The 20,337-nt window shown below is 49.5% G+C and overlaps 1 protein-coding gene across 3 annotated transcripts; it reads left to right on the top strand.

Annotated features, from left to right (window-relative positions):
- The first annotated feature begins 465 nt into the window (after positions 1–465).
- HNF4A (hepatocyte nuclear factor 4 alpha) lies at positions 466–20,044 on the top strand. Of its 3 annotated transcripts, none has more exons than XM_026055552.1 (10): positions 466–586; positions 4,705–4,882; positions 6,904–6,998; positions 9,573–9,679; positions 13,277–13,432; positions 16,776–16,863; positions 17,409–17,564; positions 17,850–18,086; positions 18,757–18,879; positions 19,531–19,673. In XM_026055552.1, the coding sequence occupies exons 1-10, from the start codon at positions 466–468 to the stop codon at positions 19,671–19,673; spliced, it is 1,404 nt and encodes a 467-aa protein (XP_025911337.1). The 3 variants fall into 3 exon arrangements, with proteins under 3 accessions (XP_025911337.1, XP_025911346.1, XP_025911327.1); XM_026055561.1 differs by having other exon boundaries at positions 472–586; positions 4,708–4,882; positions 19,531–20,044; XM_026055542.1 differs by having other exon boundaries at positions 472–586; positions 4,708–4,882; positions 18,757–18,883; positions 19,493–19,673.
- The last annotated feature ends 293 nt before the right edge of the window (positions 20,045–20,337 follow it).

Raw genomic sequence — 20,337 nt, 5'->3', positions numbered from 1 at the left:
GTGAAGAGCAACGTTGTTCTCCAGGCAGGGTTTTTTCCAAGTTTTCCACTCCGGGTACAATTAAGACCAACAGCAAGAGCTCAGCATCAAGGTCAACAGCCCCGGGAAGGTGCTTCCCTGGCTGCAAGGGCGCTTCTCCTACAGCCCTGCATGTGCCTGGGAGCTGAACTCAGCAAAGCACCTCTAGATTCAATAATAAACAGTCAACAAGAATCACTGCTGCTCCACCAAAAAAAAAAAAAACAGCTTAGCAGCGTTCAGCAGTGGGTGAGATGATTAAAGATTAACCCCCTGCCTCCTGCCTCCACCCCTCTGGGGAGTATAGGCCTTGAGGCTCAGCAAATCCTTTCAGAGAAATATTTGAAATAAAAGACAACAGATAGGGGACGCAGCGAAGGCAGAGGGAGGCAGAAGGGCCAATAGCCTCGGACAAGGGAATCAGTACAATCTGGCCCGTGTTTGCTGATGATAATGCGCCTTTCCAAAGCCCTGATAGACATGGAGATGGCAGATTACAGCGCGGCGCTAGACCCGGCGTATACCACTCTGGAGTTTGAGAACATGCAGGTGCTGGCTATGGGCAATGGTAAGTTCCCCCGCGCCTTTCCGTCCCTCGCAGCGGGTGGGGAGAGCCGGGGCCCGCCGGACCCCGAGGCGGCCGGTGCAGGGCTCGGGTAGCGGCCGTCGGGCTCCAGGGAGCTGCCAGCCAGGAAGGGTTTCTTCTTCTCCCGGAGAGAGTAGAGCTGGCTGCGAGATGCGCTGCTGGCGCTGGTTGGGTGCTGCCCTGTAGCCCAGACACCTCGGTGATGGGCACACCACAGGAGCTAGGGAGAGCACGGGTCTCCCCATCGGGTATTTGGCCGTGGCTGAGGGAGCAGGGCCTGAGCTGAGAGCAGACGGGTCTCAGCACTCCCAGGCTCCAAGGGAAAGCAAATACCAGGCAAACGTTTCAGGGGGCAAAGCTGTCCATGGCTCACTGGAAAGGCTGCGGAGCCGGGGACTCGAAAGCAAGTCCTGCCCTAGGGGAAGCAGCAGTTCGGTTTTCCCCCCAAGCGGAAAGCTGTGCCTGGCAAGGGTGGAAATCTTCGTAAAAAGAGACCCAAATGGTGCCCAGGAGCTGTGGCAGGGCGATCCTTCTGGGAGGGTGGAATCATGTTTAACCCACCAGGATTTGCAATATTGGCCCATCGATTTGGGGTCCAAGGATTCTCATTGATTAGATGCTCAGAGATAACAGGAGATTCCTCTCCAGTACCCCCCTAAAGCCTCGCTAAATACGAGGTTAATGGCTAAACTAATACACGGCGCAAAGTGACTCGCCAGGCCCTTTCCTCCTGCCGGCGGCTTCGCCAAGGCTGCTGCGAAGGCTGCCCGGGCGCAGCTCTTCCCCGGGAGGACTGTGCCGGCAGCACCCTGTCCCCCTGCTTATGGCTCTGCTCGGTCGCGGACATGGCACTGTGGCTTCAAAGCAGCTCTACCGCACTCTGACCACCCGCCACCCTCCCTTGGGGTCTCGGTCCCCCTTCCCTGCTCCCAGCGCTGGCCCCCGCACGGGTCTCCCAGGAGCACGGTGCCAAAAGTGGCTGATCCCGGTCTAGACCCTCAAAGATGAGCCCAGGTTTTGCTCCTTCTCCATGGTCCTCCCACCCGAAGCACACACACGGGGCCGGGGTCGCCCTGCAGCCCCGACTCCCGCCGCGGCGAGGGGCTCCGCGGCTCAGCCCCTCTGCAGGGCAGGGGGACACACAATTTTACACGACTCTAGCTCAGGTGCAATAGGAAACGCCCTGGAGGCAGATGAGTCAGCTGGGTTACCAGGAGCTAAATGCCTCTCCTCCTCAAGTGCCTGGATCCAGATTAGGGGTAGGTCTTGCCTCCAGGGCTAGTCTGGCACCCTGGCATCTTCCCACGGAGACAACAGCGCTCAGCCTGCAAAACCCCTTCCTCCGCCTTCTTCCCTGGCTGCAGCCCGCAGGACGCCTTGGCGCTGCTCGGCAAGGCCCTGCAATGCCAGCCCAGAGGCGGCTGCGCAGCAGGGACAGTTTGCCACTGTCACAGCCCCAGGGACAGAGTTTGCCACTGTCACAGCTCAGATGCACCCCGTTTCCAGGCACGCTTTGGGGAGAGACCATCCTCGTAACACAAGCAGCCTCAGTGGTCTCAAACTTCCAGCGTTTTTTTTCTCCCCTTTTTCTTCTACTTAGCTTGACTACAAATTGATGCCCATTAAACCCACTTCACTCTGGCAGCCAGAAGCCCACTTTCTGGCACTATAAAAATGGACTTCATTGGAAAATTACCCAATAGAAAACAATGCTATTTTTGGTTGGCCTATTAGACTAAGATTTGTAATTTTTCAGATAAAGGTGCTTGTTTTTCCTGTTACATCTGCATCATCTGCATATAACGTGATATACCCCTAAAAGGGATTTATCTGTCACAGATATGCAAGTAATGTGATTATGGGCAGATTAGCTCTTTTCTCCTCTCAGCTGCAAGTTCTATGTTTAGATGAAACTAAAAATCTAACTTTCTGGCATGCCTTTAATCCAACCAAGCGCTCAGGATGTGCTCGGAGGGACAGGGGTTGAGAGGCAAGCTGCTTCTTGCACAGCCTCACGAGACGCTGGGCTGGCGTAGCAGAGAGCAGCCTGGATGGAGCTTGCAGCCGTGGGCACGGGGAAAGGGCTTTCTGGGCAGCAGCACAGCACACAGACACACGACTCCCTCCGGCCCCAGGGTGCACTGGGCGAGGAGACGCAACTGTGACCCAGGAAAGAAACCCAGGAGGGACACAAGGAATTAAAGAGACAGAAAGCAGGCAGGGAAATAAAAGCTGCTGCCAGAGTCAGGGAAGGGGCTGCTCAAGGTCCCCCGGGAGCACAGGATCAGCCCTGGGTTACTCATGCCCACACATCTGCACCAAGCAAAAGCACAAGACTGTACACTCCTGCCACAGGGCTTGCCCATGCAACCGGGCAATCAAACCGCCAAAGCCTGACTCCGCTGCGCCCAGGATCCTCTCGTGAGAGCAAACTCCCCCAGGCTGAGCTTTGAACCTCACTGAAAGGCCCCACTGGTCCAGCTGCTCAGAAGATACTGAAATCAGAGTCCTCCTGCAGCAGCACCACCTCAGCCTCCCCCAGCAGCCCAGCTCCAGCAAAGAGGACAAGCCCCCTCGGGGACCAGCCTTTTATATGGACCAGCCCCTTTGCAGCCCAGTTTCTGCTGGCTGGGGGAGCTGGGCACCAAGTGGAAGCAGCTGTGGCCCTCCTGGGGCAAGAGTTAACCACATCCCTGCCATATCGGAGAGGGATGTGAGGGAGACGGCGTGAGGGGCTGCTCACCTGCTGGGGAGATTGGGAGCGTGTGTACCGGCCAAGTCAGCTGCTGCCCTCAGAGTCAACTGACTGTAAGGCATCCGGAAATGAGGAGCAAATGTCTTCAGACAGGTTGCTGTTCATTTTGCAATGCTGGCCCCAGTGTTACGGGGTGGAGGCTGAGTCACGAGCGGTGGCTGAGGATGTCATTTTAGTGCCTCTGGCAGAGGTTTCTGCTGTCTTGGTCAGAATCAGTGCCCGATGGACCCTGTTGACCTCCGTTACTGTCTGTTAAAGAAGGTTATTGGGACCAGTAAACTCAGTTATTAAAAACCTAGCAGGTTTATGTGGCTTCTTAGATCCTGGGTATCATTTGCAACCAGGATTTCCATGGAGGAAGGGAAATGTGCCCATACTGATACAAGACAATGTGCATGGGAGGTGACAATTAGATCGACTGAGTTAAGAGCTGATCCCTTCAGCCTTGAGGTCTGTTTGGCTTGCTGCAGGGGTTTTAGTGTAGGGCTTGCATGGTGTTGAGCCTTTCAGATGTCCTTTTCTACAGAGACTTCTGCAATCCCCCATCCTTCCAAAAGAGCCCTGCAAGTGCCAGCCTCCCGCTCAGTATTTAAGGAAATGACACATTGGTCTCAGCCATGGTGTTACAAGACCCTTGCAGATGCGCAGCATACAGCCTCCTCAATTTTATAGTGTCACCCTTTCTTTCTGGGTTATTTTGATCAATCCTTCCTTGCACGGGTAGTATTTGCCCACATGAGTTTTCCAACTGAAGTAACTTGAGTTTATTGTGCGTTTAAAGGCTTGCTCACCTGAAGAAATGTTGTGCAGGCTAGTGCTCCATCTCTGACGGAGAGGGCTCTTCAGCAAAGGGGGCTGGTCACCTCATTTCTCTAATACTCAGAGCTGTCTGGGGCTCTTAGAGGACTATAATACAAAAGCCTAATAAATCAGCAGCTCACTCTGAGCCCTAATACCTCAGCTTACCTCTGCACTAGCTCTTTCTCTGTTTGTGCTACTGAGACCCAAAGCATCTGCAAATGCCAAAGGAATTTTGGCTCTGCTCTGTGACAGTGCCAACAGGGTTTCCATTTAGTCTGAAGGTGTCCCTGGAGTCGGGCCTTTCAGAAGAACTGTCTCACCCTGACAAACAGGGAGTTTTTATGTACTCAAGTGAGGGATGTGATTTAAGATACTCTCAGCACCCACCACTCCTTATGCAAGTCTGTGACCGGGCCTCTACTGTACAGTCTGACTGCAGCTGCCCAGTTCCTCAGAAAATCAGGTCTTTCACTGGAAATTGAGTTAGCAAATGTTGACTGGAGGCCTGGTTCTCATTGTCTTCCTTCCTGTGTCCTTCCCCAAGCAGACACATCTCCATCAGAAGCAGCCAGCCTCAACACTACCAACAGCATGGGGGTGAGCGCACTGTGTGCCATCTGCGGGGACCGTGCCACAGGGAAGCATTATGGGGCTTCCAGCTGTGATGGCTGCAAAGGCTTCTTCAGGAGGAGCGTCCGGAAGAACCACATGTACTCCTGCAGGTAAGGACAGATGGGGTCGAGTTGTGTGGCAGGGACAAAATGGTCCCCAGGAGTTGAACGGAGAAACCCTCAGGGTGCAGCAGCATGGTTCTTCATCCTCTCCCTGTGTCCCCCACTGCCTTGTCCTAACCTCTCCCTCCAGCTGGGAAGGGCCAGAGACAACTCTCACTCCCGGATTGCCCTCAAATGATCACTCAGAAAAGACACCAGGTAGTCTTGCCCCATTCCTTAGGGGCCAAGCATGTGCTCTTTGGAAATTGATGGTGGACATCACCGACAAGCAAGGCAATGGTGGTGGGGAGGTTCTGTTACAGGGAATGAGAATATTTCTACTCTGTGCTCTGAGTCCAGTGCAAACCCCATTCACTCCCCAGGGGCAGCATGATGGCCCCCTATCCCTTCTCTGTCACAAGATGGAAGTATATATGCCATCTACCTAAAATGCTGTCACTGCCTGTTACATGATGAAAAAACATCTAAGGATGCAACAGGTAGGGTGACGTAGCGTGCACATCTGCATATCCCATTCCAGGATGAGATATGCATGTTGCTCACCCAACAGAAGCACTGCAGTTTGTGTCACTGGCAGTGGGCCCATGGCTCTCCGGTGCCGTAAGTGGCTGTGACGTGCTGTCACTGCTTCTGAGGAACCAAGACTTTGAGATTTACAATGGAAATCAAGGAGTCCTCAGATCCTGAGTGTCTAAGTCACTTAGGCTTTTTCACTTAGGCTTTTTTGAATGATTTACTCCAGATGTCCTGACAGCCACTTGGAGAGTGTAAACAGCAACAGGACTCTAAAATTTGAGTGATAGAAAGAAGCCCCAGATCTATGAGTGCATGTGAAGCGCATTAGTGCTTGCATCCCAGGGTTATTTAGACTGACTGCCCAGGGAACCCCCTCCCAACATGTCCAGTGGGAAAAGACAAGGTTCCTGGTTCTTTGGACACTAGGCCTTTTATATAAGTTCTAAACAAACACTTAAAAAGCTGCTTTTGGGCATCCATTTGGGGAAATTTTAGCTTGGGGCTTTAAAAAGAACAGTAGAAACAAGCCTTTTCAAAAACTACCCGAGTCTGCACGGCTGGGTGCCCTTCCCCTTCACAGCAGCCTGGGCTCTGTACGCCTGTGCCTTTAGTTCCCAAGCTTGATCAATCAACAGTAAATTAGAGCAGGATCTTGCAAATTTGCAAGTGAAATTCATGCTGCGATCAGCTACCAGGCTTTTGCTATGTGCAAGAGCCACAGACAAGGGAGATCCATGTTTGCCCCCCGGGTTTGATGGATTTAGTGATAGAAGTGTGGAGGAAGAAGGTGGTTGCATCCCATCTCCTCTCTGAAGTGCAGCAGCCAAGAAGCTATTTGTACACCAGTGACACTGGCCAGGTCAGAAGCAACCTGTCTGTATCCCAGACACAGCTCCAGAGAGGCTTGGGGACTTAAACCCACTTCTTAACCTTATTAGCTCCAGAACAACCTTTTTTATACAGAATAAATACATTCTTCCTCCATTCTAGCTGGAACCTAACTTCCAGTAGAGGTTAAGAAGGTGACTCTGACCCCCTGGCACACACTTTTAACTGCACTGGGCTTTGTTGCTCCATCTTGAGCATCCTGTGCCTAGTGGTTAGTGCACAAGGCCAGCAGCCCGAGCTCCTGCATGCTACTGTCAGCTCTAGCCTGTCCTCATTGTACATCCAGGGGTAAGTCAGGGGAGATTTTCAGTGCCAACTAGGAGATTTAGCTAGAGTTTCCACTGGCAATAACAGGAATGGTTCATTTAGATCCCCAAGAGTTCCTGCAACTATCACATTCAGGCATTATTCTGTTAGTCATGGGGCACTGCAAGCAAAGGAGGAAACTCAGATTAAAGTAAGTGTAGAAATGGCACTGACTGGGGCTCCTTTCTAGGGCTGAGCCTCTGGGAATCTGCTCTAAGCATATCTTGGAGCGTGGGACTCTGAACTGTCCTGTTTTTAGGCTCAGTCTTGCTGCTCCTCACACTTCTGTTTCTTCCCAGGTTTAACAGGCAGTGTGTGGTAGACAAAGACAAAAGAAACCAGTGCCGATACTGCAGGCTTAAGAAGTGCTTCCGAGCAGGAATGAAGAAGGAAGGTGGGTCACGGCGTGGCTTCCCTGTACTGCTTCTTTAGCAGCAGTCACGCTGGCCGTATGCTTGAGGATGCCTGTGCAGCTGAAGGCTAGTCCCTGCCATTTCGTGGAGACGCTCGCTCAGCCAGCTGAGCCTCATCTTCCCTTCACAGGGCTCTCAAGTGCAAAGATCCAGATCACCCATCAGAGAAGGTTTTAGGGAGAGGTTGGGTCCGTAGTCATGAACCCTGCACGTGCCTCACCTGCCCAGCTCCCATCCATACGAAGGTCTCACAAGCAGCCATCGTACTAACAGCTGATTAAGCCTCCAGGCAAGGCACAGGGGTCCTGGGTGCCCCCAAAGTCAGAGTTCCTTGGGGCTCCTGGGCTTTGCTGTCCATACGGCCAAAACATCCAATTTCAGGGCCCCTTCTCAGGGCATCCATCAAAATGCCAGCAAAGACATACCCATGAAAGAGCCACAGAGGCATTCTCGTGTCCCAGACCTGCCCACTCTAGTACATACAGATCACACCTATGGCTATGGCTGCACTCATGCTCTTTAGCTCACTTGCCCTCGCACTGGCTCACACGTGTGCTTCCACGTAGCCRGGCCATCTGAGCCATTTGGGAACAATTCACAATGTCAGTGAGAAGCAGAAACTTCAGAGACGGTCTGGTCATTTTGGAAACTCTTTGGGAGAATCACTCTAAGTGCTGGTGCCCCACAGTCACTGTGAAATCTGCACCTAGACAGGACAGTCCAGCAAAGGATCCAACAGTCATTTTGCTTCTTTTTTTCTAATATGTATATAGGCTCTTACTGACCCTCTGTAGAGAGCTTAGTTTTATCCAATGCACTGGCCATGGCAGAAAGAACCCAAAGCGAAGTGGAGCATTTTGGCTATTTAAGCCCAAGGGAACATATCCACCTTCCCAGGTTCACCCCACAAACTTCCGCACATCTCTACCTCTGCAGTCTTTCCAGGTCCCCGTGACTGAGACACAACAGGCCAGGACTCAGCCCTGGTTCAACCCCGCTCAGCACTCCAGAGCACTTGCAGTGGTGAGGAAACCTTGGGCTGCTGGTGACCCTGCTGATGGGGGGACCAAGACCCTTCCAGGAGCAGCCCCGAGGAGTTGCCTGTGCACCTCACAGACAGCTCATCCCCACTGATGTCAGCAAAGGGACACCAGGGAGGTGTTTGGCCCTGTTGTTTGGGGTTGAGAAATTAAGCCCCACGCTCCCCTCAGTTCACACCCCCTTGAAGAGAAACTTAGGAGAGAAGGGGTCCTTCAAGACAACAGGGGAGTGCCACCCCATACCTTGGCTGCCTTAACTGACATACTGTCCTGTGAGAATGCCTCTGAGCAGGAACATTTCTCCCCTTTTAAAAAGGACGAGGTATTGCAAGGAACTTGGCTTGATTTTTCCTGAAGAACATAGGAATCCTCCTCTCCCTGCAGAGCCCGCTCATCCCATGCCCAGCGCTTTGCTGCTGTCTGTTAATATTCAATAGAAGTTACATTAGGTGCATGACCAGCTAATACTGAGCAAACATTTGGAAAACATCATGGCGTGACTGAACTCGGGGGCCTGCTACTGATAACAAGCGGCATAACCTTGAGAGCTCCTATTTACAGCCGCTGACTGCAGGGCTTTTCTTCTGGCCCAGCCTCATTATTGCTTTTTATCAGGCAGATTTATACATTGAGAACGTATCAATTCAGAGAGCCACCAGCCTAAGGCAGAGACTGTTCTGTTTTCCCTGCCATCGATCAATACCTTATTTGAGCAGATGGCTTTGGGTGACTGGTTTGCCTGTGGTGAGTTATGGCTAGCCCACAGCCTCGTGGCAGATAGAGAGGAATCCTCCTCCTCAGCATTACTGCTTCTGCTTTGGATCTTGCCATCTCTTAGACTCAAAGCCCAGTCCCTTCTCAAGAATAAAGTGGGTAGGAAAGCATGCTGGGCTCATACCTGTCCTGGGACTCCCTGTAGGATAAAGTATGAGAAAGCTCAATTCCTCTGGATAGGTATGTAGTATCTGTTTTGCATTTCCTTCCTCATTCCAGCTTAAAGAAAAGTTTTCAAACTGTACCTACCCTTTCTGGATGCATGAGAAGCAAGAGCTTCCAAATGCAGCTCACAAAAGTCACGCGCACAGACAAAACAGGCAAAATAGGCATGCAGACTGCTTGATTTCACACATAGCTTGGGTGGTAAGCATAGCCACAATTTCAGAGATTCCCTTAAGAAATTGCAATCAAAAATTGTAGCGCTAGATCCTTTGAAATGAAATTTTCCCATTGAACTCTACAGGCTTTGAGCCAAGCGCTTGGATTCTGAAATAACTCACTCCCAGGAAAGCCTAATAAAATGAATGTGAAAACAGAGCTACCAAATGTAGCCAGGTCTCTCAGGCATCACATCACAAACTAGGCACAGCTGCACCTTTGCCTTGCCAGGCAGGGGAGCTGTCAAATTGCAGCTAAGTGATCCAAGGCGCTGTGAAAGGGAACGCCAAAAGAGCGTGATAGGTTTTGGTGTGTATTTCCATGAATGAGCTGCTACTGAGCCAAAATACTCTCTTGCAGCTGTACAAAATGAACGGGACCGAATCAGCACCCGAAGATCAAGTTATGAAGATAGCAGCTTGCCTTCCATCAATGTCTTGTTGCAGGCAGAAGTCCTGGCACAACAGGTACCTCTCTTTCCTCTTTGGCAAGTAAAAAAACATCAAGCATTGTGTGGCCAGTAGGTCCAGGTGAGCATTTAATAGTTGAGTCTTCAAATTACCACTTCTTTTCTAAGTAACTTGTCTGCAAACTCAACACTTTTTTTCAAAAGCGTTTGTTACCTGAAACCATTGCTTTAATGCTCTTTAGTCTGGAACTGTGCTCAGATGCTTTGATGGGACACATGAAAGCTGGAGTGCTTGCTGGTGTAAAATAGGGTAGAATCACTGAAATCCAAGGAGCTGCATCTGTTTATGCCAGCCAAGGGACTGGCCTTGCACAAGCGGTCTCCATTCCCACTGGCTGTTAGCAACTTGGATTCTGGCTTCCTGCACAATTTCATGAGGAATCAGTTTCATGCTTGCATTACGCAAATGTTCGCTCCAGTGTTTGCTTAAAATTCGCCATTTCCACAAACACACAGCCAGGAAACTCATTTCCTAGAATGTTCACTTGAAAAGAGGACTCTGATTTAAACATCTGAATACTGCAAACAGTATATGTTAAATTGGCGTTGACTGGGAAGAATGGAGACGGAAGACTCCAAAAAAGGGGAACCCTGAGATTTTTCTCCTGGTCTGTCTGTTCAGAGAGGAGCTCACACAGTCTCCTCTCTTGCCAGGCAGCTTGAATCCAAAATGTGGCCAATATTGTATTGTGCAGACGTGTGCTTAGTTCAGGTCATTATTAGTGCTGTGCAAGGAAAGCCCTCATTCAAAGCTAAGCATCTGTCAGAGCCCTCTCTATCCTGCCACCCTRCTGCTTCAGTTTCCCTTCATCCCTTCTGGTAGGTATTATTATAAATTATTCCATCCTGCTCCTTATTTCTGGACTGATCTTCCCAGCCTGACATGCCAGATCATTTCCCTCACCTTGTTCCAAATCCTCCTCCTGAGAACTCATGGCTGCTTGAAGCCTGGGAGAGAGGGGAGGGGAGACACGCAACAGAGGGAAGGACACATCCAGGTTGAGGCACAGATCAGCTGAAGGGGTGAGCAGGGCTGATGTGGGGAGACCTGAGGTTGCTCAGGGTGGTGCAGCAGCTCAGCCTGTTATCATGAGATCCTGTCGCCGTCCCCTCATCCTTTCTTCTCCCTTTTTGGGAGTGACACCCCTGCAGATTGGGCTACATTCCCGTGCCAGAGCTGTGTCTCAAGACCTGTTGTGTGTCAGTTTTGAAGCACCCAGATAGAGACAGTAGACTGATTTCTTAGAGGGTGCAAACTTGTTAAAAAGAAATGGAGAGGTTCTCCAAATCATCTGAATGGGTTAGGCAGGTGCCAGAAGCAGCACAGCAGGGACCCTGTGTTGTCACTGCCAGCCTCTGTCTCTGCTCAGACGGCACCACCACCCACCACCACCACCCTCTACCTGAGCAGGGGCAATGGGGTCTTCAAACTYCCACTCAAGTAGGAGAGATTTAGGGCAGCCCAGAGATATGAGTGCAGCCAAGGCAGTCGGCAGGGAGGGAGCTGGCACAGGAAATTCTCCAGAAAGAGCATGGAGAGCTCAGGGTTTATGCTAAGCCTCCAAAACTGGAGTGCGCAAGTGATGTGGGCTGTGAGACATGGAGGAACTCCTAAGGGTGCAGGAAGTCTGGACCCCGGCCAGGACAGGAGAGCACATGCTGCTGGCGGGTTTCTGTGGAAGAACAACAATGAGGCAGGAGGCAGGAACTGCCATCCTTCGTGGGAGCCGGGGAGAGCAGCACTTCTTGTTCTAGTTAAAACAAAGGCGGATTCAAGTTGGCAGTCTGTGTTCTTCCTTGCTTCAGGAGTCATGTTTCCCTGAAGATGCTCTGGGACAGGACATGCCGGTGCTCTGGGCTCCATGCTAGGGCCCAGGGTCAGGCTTTAAGGTTCAGTTCCTTGAAAAGGGGAAGTGCCAGGCCCCCATGGGTGCCAAGAAGACAAAGGCAGCGTATCCTGTCTCATCCTGTGCCTCACCTTGTCCTGCACAGGTCCTAATGTATTTATATACTCTCTAAAAATAGTAACGGTGCTGTTTCAGTGAGGTGAGACAATGGGGCCTCAAGTCACCAGATCTGCAAGGGAAGGACATTTCCCGGACTCTGAGTCCTGCAGCGGCATCATATATAAGTCTTGAGGAGGATCTGCTGATAAAAACCACAATCATCAACAAATCCAGGGAAGCTGTTGCTCTCCCACAGAGAACAGACAGACTCATTAGACAAGGCAGGCTCCAGCACACTAATTGGTAACTTTTATGTGCCTGGCTAATTAGAACAAGATACTGCTGAGGAGTTGCTTTCTCTGAGATCTCAGGTCACTCACTCAGAGATCTTTATTTATTTGCTAAGCCTTCCGGGCTCTCTGATTAGGGTAATACATGGTGAGATTTTTACAATCTTATTTATTCAATAATAGCTCCAGAGCTGGAAAACTTCCAAGTAATGCAACCTGGAAAAAAATGCAGGTGACATTTGAACTCCATTTCCTTTGGGAGGCTGGCAGGGTCTGAGCTGAAAGTGCTGGCAGGAACAAGCCAGGAAGAGCTGATGTTGTTCAAGAGCAGAGAGGGCAGGTGGAGGGCAGCGATGGGGCTGAGTTAATTGCTCACAGAAGCTTGAGGATAAAGTAGTGACTAAGGGCAAACCTTTACATGAGCTGGGTGAGCAGCTATGCATGAGAACTGGGTGTGAAGTTGGGTGCCTGGTTTTGGGGGGATGTTTCTTCCAGCTCATGTAACCCTGACTTGTAATACCCACAGAGCTGTCRGACTTATCCCTTGCAAATGAAATGGCCCCATTTGCCTGTGCAATCATAAATATTCTCTATGCAAAAGAAGTGACCTGTGTTGCTGTTGGCATGTTTGCACATGTGAAGTTTTGCAAAAAAGGGCCTAAATGCTGAGGGGGGGGGGGTCTTTAAAGTATTTCTTTGGCATTTGTCAAATATTAATGACCTGGTGCTAATCTCAAAGAGATCAACCTCAGACCTGGAAAACTGTCTTCAGCAGAGACTTCTCATGCTCCTACTAACTGAGACAGGAGAAGAAATAGAGCCTACATGTCTCATGTTAAAAGCAAAGCAAGGCGGTTCTGGCCGAGCACCGGCTCTGGAAGGGGGAGCAGGTCTCTGCCTTGTCATGCGACCGGGTGGGCTGGACATGTCCTTGCTACTGGGGACAGCGGGACAGCAAGAGGGGAAGTCTGACTGCCTTCCCTCGTTGTTATATGAGCCCCTTTGTTTCCTGTTAGATCTTGAATGAGCACATTCTTTCAGTGGAAATTCATCTTGGCTTTAGAAATATTTCTCCTGTGCTTTCCAGACTATTCAAGGCACAATATCTTACCTACATGATCCACAGTTTCAGCTCTGGAGCATTTCATATTTACAAATCCTGAGCTGATCTCCATTTGAAATGAGCTGTGCTGGGCCACATGTTTTGTAGGGGCTGGATATGCAACAGTAAAAAGTAATTGTCTCAGTGCTGGATTCTGCATCACCACACATCCCAGGGGCCTTCCCCAACCCGGGAATTTTCCTGCTCATGTTCTCTCTGTGGCTCCAAAACCTGAAGGGTCTCTTCCCTCCCTGCAGATATCATCGCCAGTTCCTGTGATCAACGGAGACATCCGAGGGAAGAAGATTGCCAACATCTCGGACGTGTGCGAGTCCATGAAGCAGCAGCTGCTGGTGCTGGTGGAGTGGGCCAAATACATCCCTGCCTTCTGCGAGCTGCCCCTGGATGACCAGGTGAGTCCTCCCAATCCACCCTCCTCCCTCTTCCCTAGCAAAGGCAGTGGGGAGCCAAACGAGAGCGAAACAGCCGACAGCTTCAAAGAAAATGGTCATTGTTCGCTCTGTTATCATGACTGCCGGAGCTGATTGGGGAATASCATGCACACAATGTCAGCACAGGCCACTTGCCTGTGCAGTCAATCAGTCAATGAGCACAGTCATGATAACAGTGAGCTCAAATTAGATACATAATCAGGTGTGCATTTTGCATGGATCTATTGGTCAATTATTTGTTGATTTATTGCAATTTGTGCAGCACTTTGAAAACCTGAGGTGCTATAAAAATGCTTAGACTTATTAGGAAAAATCACTTAGTGTAAGGTCTGCTCAAGACTTAAAAACAATACTACCTGTCTGTATTTCTTTCTGGTTTGTGCCTGGGAATATGCTTGTATCCATTCTGCTAGTGTGGAATTATTGAAGGTAAACACTRTTTTACTGACACTTATAGTTCAAGATCCCAAGGCAATAAAAAAATCTCTCTGCAGAGTTAGAAGACAGAAACATATTTTCATTTAAAACAAATTACTAAAATGACATTTGGTGATTCCTCCACCAAGATCAGCATTGTGGGTTTGAATTCCCCTATAAGATGGTACTGTGGGATCTCAGGAAGCCTCAAAGAGTTGTCTCCTGTTTAAGCCTAAGTTGCAGAGGTCTGCAGCAGGCTTTGTAGGACATGACATGTGCACAGGCTTAAACAGCCCTTGTGGTGGTGGGGTGGCTCCCAAGGGCCAGGGCAAGCAGTTCACTTCTGACAGTGACCGGCACAGCACCTGTCACGGGTAGGAAGGTATCTCCAGTCTAGCTACTTTCAGTCACAAAACCGGATTGGATCTTCTTCAGCTAGGATCAGTCTCCAGCCCTGTTGACCTAAAGTTAATTTTTACATCATGAAGAAAAATGATATGTAGCAAGTGAGAGTATCCAGCTGATCAGCTCCCTCCTGCCACCCTAAATCCTAAGACTGAGATCTTGAGTAACCATCCCGCAGCACAGAGCCCTGGGGAATTCAGTGTTTTTTAGCAGCCCCAAGGAGCGCTTTTCCCTCTTTTCTAATGTGTGAAGGTGTTAAATTTTTTACAACTATAAGCAGTTTGCTAAACTCCTAAGGTAAATACAACTCAAAAATTATGGAAAACAAAATGGAGTCCGATGGCAAATTGTATTTACCCAGCAAACAGGCTGTTGCCCAGAGAAGGCTTGGGGCAGTTCTGCATATCTCATTGGATCTTTCTGCCACTTGGAACAGAGGCAGTAAACCTGGTTAATAACTCCAGAAAACCACAGAAATTTGCACATGAGCTCATTTTACAATTGTGGTGATGAAAATTTTTTAAAAGAATAAAACAAAACCCAGGGAAGAGTTTGTGTGAACCCTGCATTCCCACAGGGGAGAAGCCACTCACAGCTTGCTCCATGGGCTCTTCTCGACTGAAACAGGGCTTCTGCTAGGAGTAATCATCCCCCATCATGAGCAGTTCCCAAGCTGTCCCAAAGGGTTTGAGAGGAAAGACTGTGCTGCATTAAAACTATGTAATTAATGACATCCATGCTTTCGAAGGATAGCGTGTGAGAATAGAGACAACAGATACTCAGGGGAGCACAGAAAGGAGGACAGAAGTGCCAGGAAGCAGGGACAAACAGAAATATGTGCAAGCCAGTTGCCCGAGGGGCGTGAGAGCTGGTCAAGACATGTCCAGGGGGAACATTTAACGTTGGGAAATACTGTTACATTGCCATTAAAACGTTGCCTGAGAATGAATCATCTCTGCCAATGTTTTTACAGGGAAGGTCATATTCAACACCTTGTTTTTCCTCTGCACCTAAATGTCAAAGTACTTGCTTTGGTGGGCCAAAGCCATTTCATTTCCAGGTTAAAGTTCTACTTTGTTCAGTTACAACTTTTATATCTATTCTAGTTCACAATAGAATGATGTATCTGAGGTTAATCACTGAACGAACAAATATCAAATGAATGATTTTGCTTTGTTAAAGTAATATATTTTAACCCCACTCAAACAAGTGAATTGTATGGAAACAAAAATGGTGGATCCAAACTGAGCCTTTCCTGAATTTGCAGTAAGCAGGAAGTCCCTACATGAAAGCTTTGCTTTCCCTTGGGAGCTCCACTTTTTCCAGCCTTCTCAAATCTTTGGCAGACGGGAAAGCTCAGTGTTGTGCAGCTTTGGTAATCATGATCAGCCTCAGTTAACACATCCACCCATGTTTGGATAGTGATAGAGAGAGGCTAGATTTTGGCGTATAGATAAAGGTTCCCCAACATCATGTGCACGYAGTCTTTTTGCAAGGACCTCCACTCTGTTTATTTTGCATAACTCTTTTACAGCATCTGAAAAAAATCTCTCTCTGACATCAGCATCTTTTCTAATCAGCTCTGTTCCATGAATGATGCATTCTCCTGACATTTCTGGCAGGGTAGGACTTCTCTTGGTTTTGTCTGATGCTGAGAGATAATGCACTAGAAAACAGGACCATTCCTATTAGGACACGCTTTTCAGAATCTTTCCATTAATGTTTAATGATTGTTTTCTTCAGCAGAGGTTCCTGGCTGGACATTAAGAAGCCTCCACGTCAGGCTGTCCAATCGTTAACTTCTGTTTCTGCCTAAATCTTTGAAATTTTTAACCGAAGGAGGGCAAAAGATTCAGAACATTCTCAGGAACCACTGAGGGGTGTAAAATGAAACACTTCAATCATTAACGTCAGTGCAGAAAAACATCCCTCTGGCTTCCCTGGCCTGAATGTCCACTGCCAATGAGGGAACAAATGACCAGAAGGTGACCCCACCTGCCAGTGGGACGTGGGTCCCCATAAGAGTCATTTCAGTGGGAGACGGGCACTGCCTAGAGGTACAGCAACCATCCTCCTCACTCCCGTGAGATAAAGTGAAAGGTGTAGTGTCCCTTCACACAGATGCCTCGGGGAGGCTCATTCCTTGGCCCCCAGTCCTGGGCCATTTAACACAGCACAGGGGAGTGTGGCAGAGCCTCTGGGTAGCTCTTGGAGAGGGGCAAGATGCACACAGGCTGGGTTAGAGCCTCATAGGTCTGACATCTACTAGTTCTGCTGAATCCAGAGTTGTTTATACACAGGAATAAACCATTTTTTGGCTTCTTCCTCTGACTTCAAGCTTGTATCTGGAGAGGGGATCTCACCCCGCAACCTTGACTGATGTACAGGAGTGCTGGAATTTCTCTCCTGTTTACATGATATTGCAGCCTTCTCTCTGTCTCTCTGCTGCCATCACGCAAATAACTTGTCCCTGCCCTTGCAGGTGGCACTGCTGCGAGCACATGCAGGGGAACATCTGTTACTGGGAGCTGCCAAGAGGTCCATGGTGTTCAAGGATGTCTTGCTGCTAGGTAAAGAGTGCACTTCTGCTCTCCACCAGTCTGCTTCTACTAAGCATCCCTCCCAGGGGCTGGAGGAGAGGGTGGGCATCCTTTCTGCAGGATAGTGGCTTGATCATCCATGTTTTAGAAAGCCTAGCACCACCTTAGTGTGTAGGTAGGCTTGGCTCACTTCGCATCAAGGTCATGGCATGCTGCTTTGGCAAAGGTGGGGAGCTATGAACATTCATGCTGCCATGCCAGGTTTGTTTAAGCAGGCTGTGCTGTAATTGAGAAAGAGGCTCTCGCTCCTCAGTCAGCTTTTCCTTGCTTGAGTGACTCCTGTCAGCCCTATGATTGAATACAGAGAGGCTGTTCTGGCAACACAGATCAGCATTTCTGGTGGACAGTGCTAGGGAATGTGCAGGAGTGAGAATTTCCTGGGACCCAGCTAGTATCCCCACCCCAAAATCATCTCAACATTGGTTTTCTGGGTTTAGAAAGTTTTGAAGCCCTTGTCACCCTTGGTAAGTCTTGGGCAATGACAGGGTGATGGTCTCTGTACTGCTTATCTAAAGGAAATGACCACATCATCCCACGGAACTGCCCCGAACTGGTGGAGGTGAGCCGCGTGGCCATCCGCATCCTGGACGAGCTGGTCCTTCCATTCCAGGAGCTGCAGATAGATGATAATGAGTATGCCTGCTTGAAAGCCATCATCTTCTTTGACCCAGGTATGCTCCAGCTTGCAGCAGATGATGGTCACCATCAAGGGGGACTAGTCTGGGTTATACTGACTGGTGCTGAGTTATGTAAATGTTACCTTGTCTCCTCTCCGGGCAAAACTGTTCTTAGATAGAGGGGAGAAGTCAGCCTAAGAAGAGGAAGAATATCTATCTGTATCAACATATAGAGAATCAGAGACAGCACACACCAACCTGAGCCTAGAGCTCATGCTATTACTGAAGGGCAGTTCCTAGGAAAGCAGCCTGGATAATTTACTCTGTGGATTGTTTCAGATGCCAAAGGACTGAGTGACCCCTCCAAGATCAAGCGGATGCGGTACCAGGTGCAGGTCAGCCTGGAGGACTACATCAATGACCGGCAGTACGACTCACGGGGCCGCTTTGGGGAGCTGCTGCTGCTGCTGCCTGTGCTGCAGAGCATTACCTGGCAGATGATAGAGCAGATCCAGTTTGTCAAGCTCTTTGGGATGGCTAAGATAGACAATCTGCTGCAGGAGATGCTGCTGGGAGGTGAGTACTTGAGGGTCCTGCAAGAGGCCTCTCAGTGCTCCCCAATCACCATCCCCTTAGCACCCTCCATTGYTGCCACTACCCAGCTGAATAAGGCAGAGTCCCAGACTGTGTGCAGGTCAGCCTGTGACTCACATGAAATCATCTCCTTGCCATTTGTGCAGTGATAACAAAGGGTGCTCCATTTCTATTCATCTAAACAGCTGTGCGTCTATTTATGGAGAGGCATCCCCAGCCCTCAGCATGTAGATGAGTTTTGCTGTGCAACTCCCAAACACCTACCAGCCAGCCATTTCACTAACTCTCCTCTGTATCAGAAGGGAGCCATCAGAATAAAAGGGCCTGAAAGGTTTGGTTGAAGGAATGCCCAGATTTTCTACTGGGAGCATCCAGTGGGACAAAACAAAATGAGAAGTTACCACTGTTCTATTCTTTTGTGATGTGATTCGGGASGAGAGGAACATAATTCTCTATAAGAGGAAATACAGGCAGCAGGTAGGGGAACTGAGCCCAAGATGTCCATGGAAGATGGGAGGGGTGTGCTCCAATCACAAACATACAAGCAGTTCATGCACAGTTACTGGAGAGGCTTTGACATTTTGGTGTAGTGGGTCTCTGACCCTCTGAACTGTCTCCTGCCATCATGACAATGTTATATGCATGGTTTTAGGGTCATCAAGTGAAACGCCGCATGCTCACCACCCTCTGCACCCTCATCTGATCCAGGAGAACCTGGGAACAAATGTCATTGTGGCCAACACAATGCCTCCTCAGATGCACAACGGGCAGATGTGTGAGTATCACCAGAGTGACTGATAGCTCTCGGGAGAAACTGAGCCTTCCAGTGTTTCTATGGAGGTACTTTCTACCTTGCAAGGAAATTTCCATGCAAGACAGTCTCTGATAATGAGTGTGTGAGAAATTCCTATGCAGAAAGGATGGAAAGACAAACAGAGAAGTGGGTCAGATCAGATTAGGCTAGATTAACTGATTCAACAAGATGTTCCCTGTCAGACTGTAACTTTTACATAGCCTTAAATTTAGGAACTAATGGTTCCATCCAGTTCCTACTGGAATCAGTGGAAAGGTTCCCCTTCCCCTGAATAGTTCAAACTTACCTCATTTTGCCCTCTGCAAAAACACAGGAGAATCAGATCCACGATGCGGGGCCACCACCTGGGAATTTGGGGGTGAGACAACCCCAATTGACCAAACAAATGGCCAGAGCAGGTCATTTTGAGCTCTTCTAGGGCACCTAACTGGGAGGACTGTGYGGGGGCCTGTGTGTTAGGGCTGCCTTGCGGCAAATATGCAAGTCATTAGAAGCCATGGTTTTGCTACAGAGCCTTTGTCTCGCTTACACCTGAACCTCACATGAGTGAGGAGTAGATCCCAGTGCTTTCAAGTCCATGCCGCCCTTCTAATTTTGTTTATCTCTTTGTAGCTACTCCAGAGACTCCACAGCCATCTCCACCTGCGGGCTCAGGGCCAGAGCAATACAAGCTACTGCCTGGAGCCATTGCAACTGTGGCAAAACAGCCCACCTCCATCCCACAACCCACCATCACCAAACAGGAGGTCATCTAGCAATCTGCAGACCAACTGGCCTCTTTCAGAAGACCGTGTGGGAGAAAAGCCCGAACTGTCTCTGTCACTGTGAAAAGAGAACAGACACACGGACTTGCTTACTGGAATAGACCACCACCAACAAAAGCTGTCTTCCTGCAGCTATGGACAGTGTGTGCCATGGGCAGCCCCAGGTCACAGAACTATGGTTGAAGCCTTACTGAAATCCTCATTCCTTATAAGAAGGCCAGATTTCTGCCTCCCTCAGCAGGGAGCTGCAGTGGCCATCTGGGACAGTGCAGCTGGCTGGCTCTCCATTGCCATCTCTCAGCATTGGTTCAGCACACACAGACCCTGTGAACAAGCAATTCCCAAATGAGGATGCTGCGCTGCATGACAGGGGGGTTCCCTTCCACAGCCATGCCAGTTTCCCAGATAGTCTTTAGTCCAGCCAAACTTCACAGAGCTGGAAACTCCCTGGGAGGCATCACTGCAGGTGAAGCACATTGGAGTTTGCTCAGGTAGCATTGACAGTATCGCTCCTCAGCCTCAGCTTACATCCCAGATCTTTGCATGGTGTCATCCTCCAGCAGTGTAAACCCCCAGTCAGGTTTAGCTGATACTGGGKCAAAGTCTGTCCCACCAGGTTCCTTCATTATTTGGATCCTTCTGCCTTTTGAAGGGT

The sequence above is a fragment of the Apteryx rowi genome, unplaced genomic scaffold (genome assembly GCF_003343035.1).
Source record: "Apteryx rowi isolate R43461 unplaced genomic scaffold, aptRow1 scaffold_0, whole genome shotgun sequence".
Lineage (NCBI taxonomy): Eukaryota > Metazoa > Chordata > Aves > Apterygiformes > Apterygidae > Apteryx > Apteryx rowi.
The sequence above is the reverse complement of the archived record's forward strand: the minus strand, read 5'-3'. Positions and strand labels throughout refer to the sequence as shown.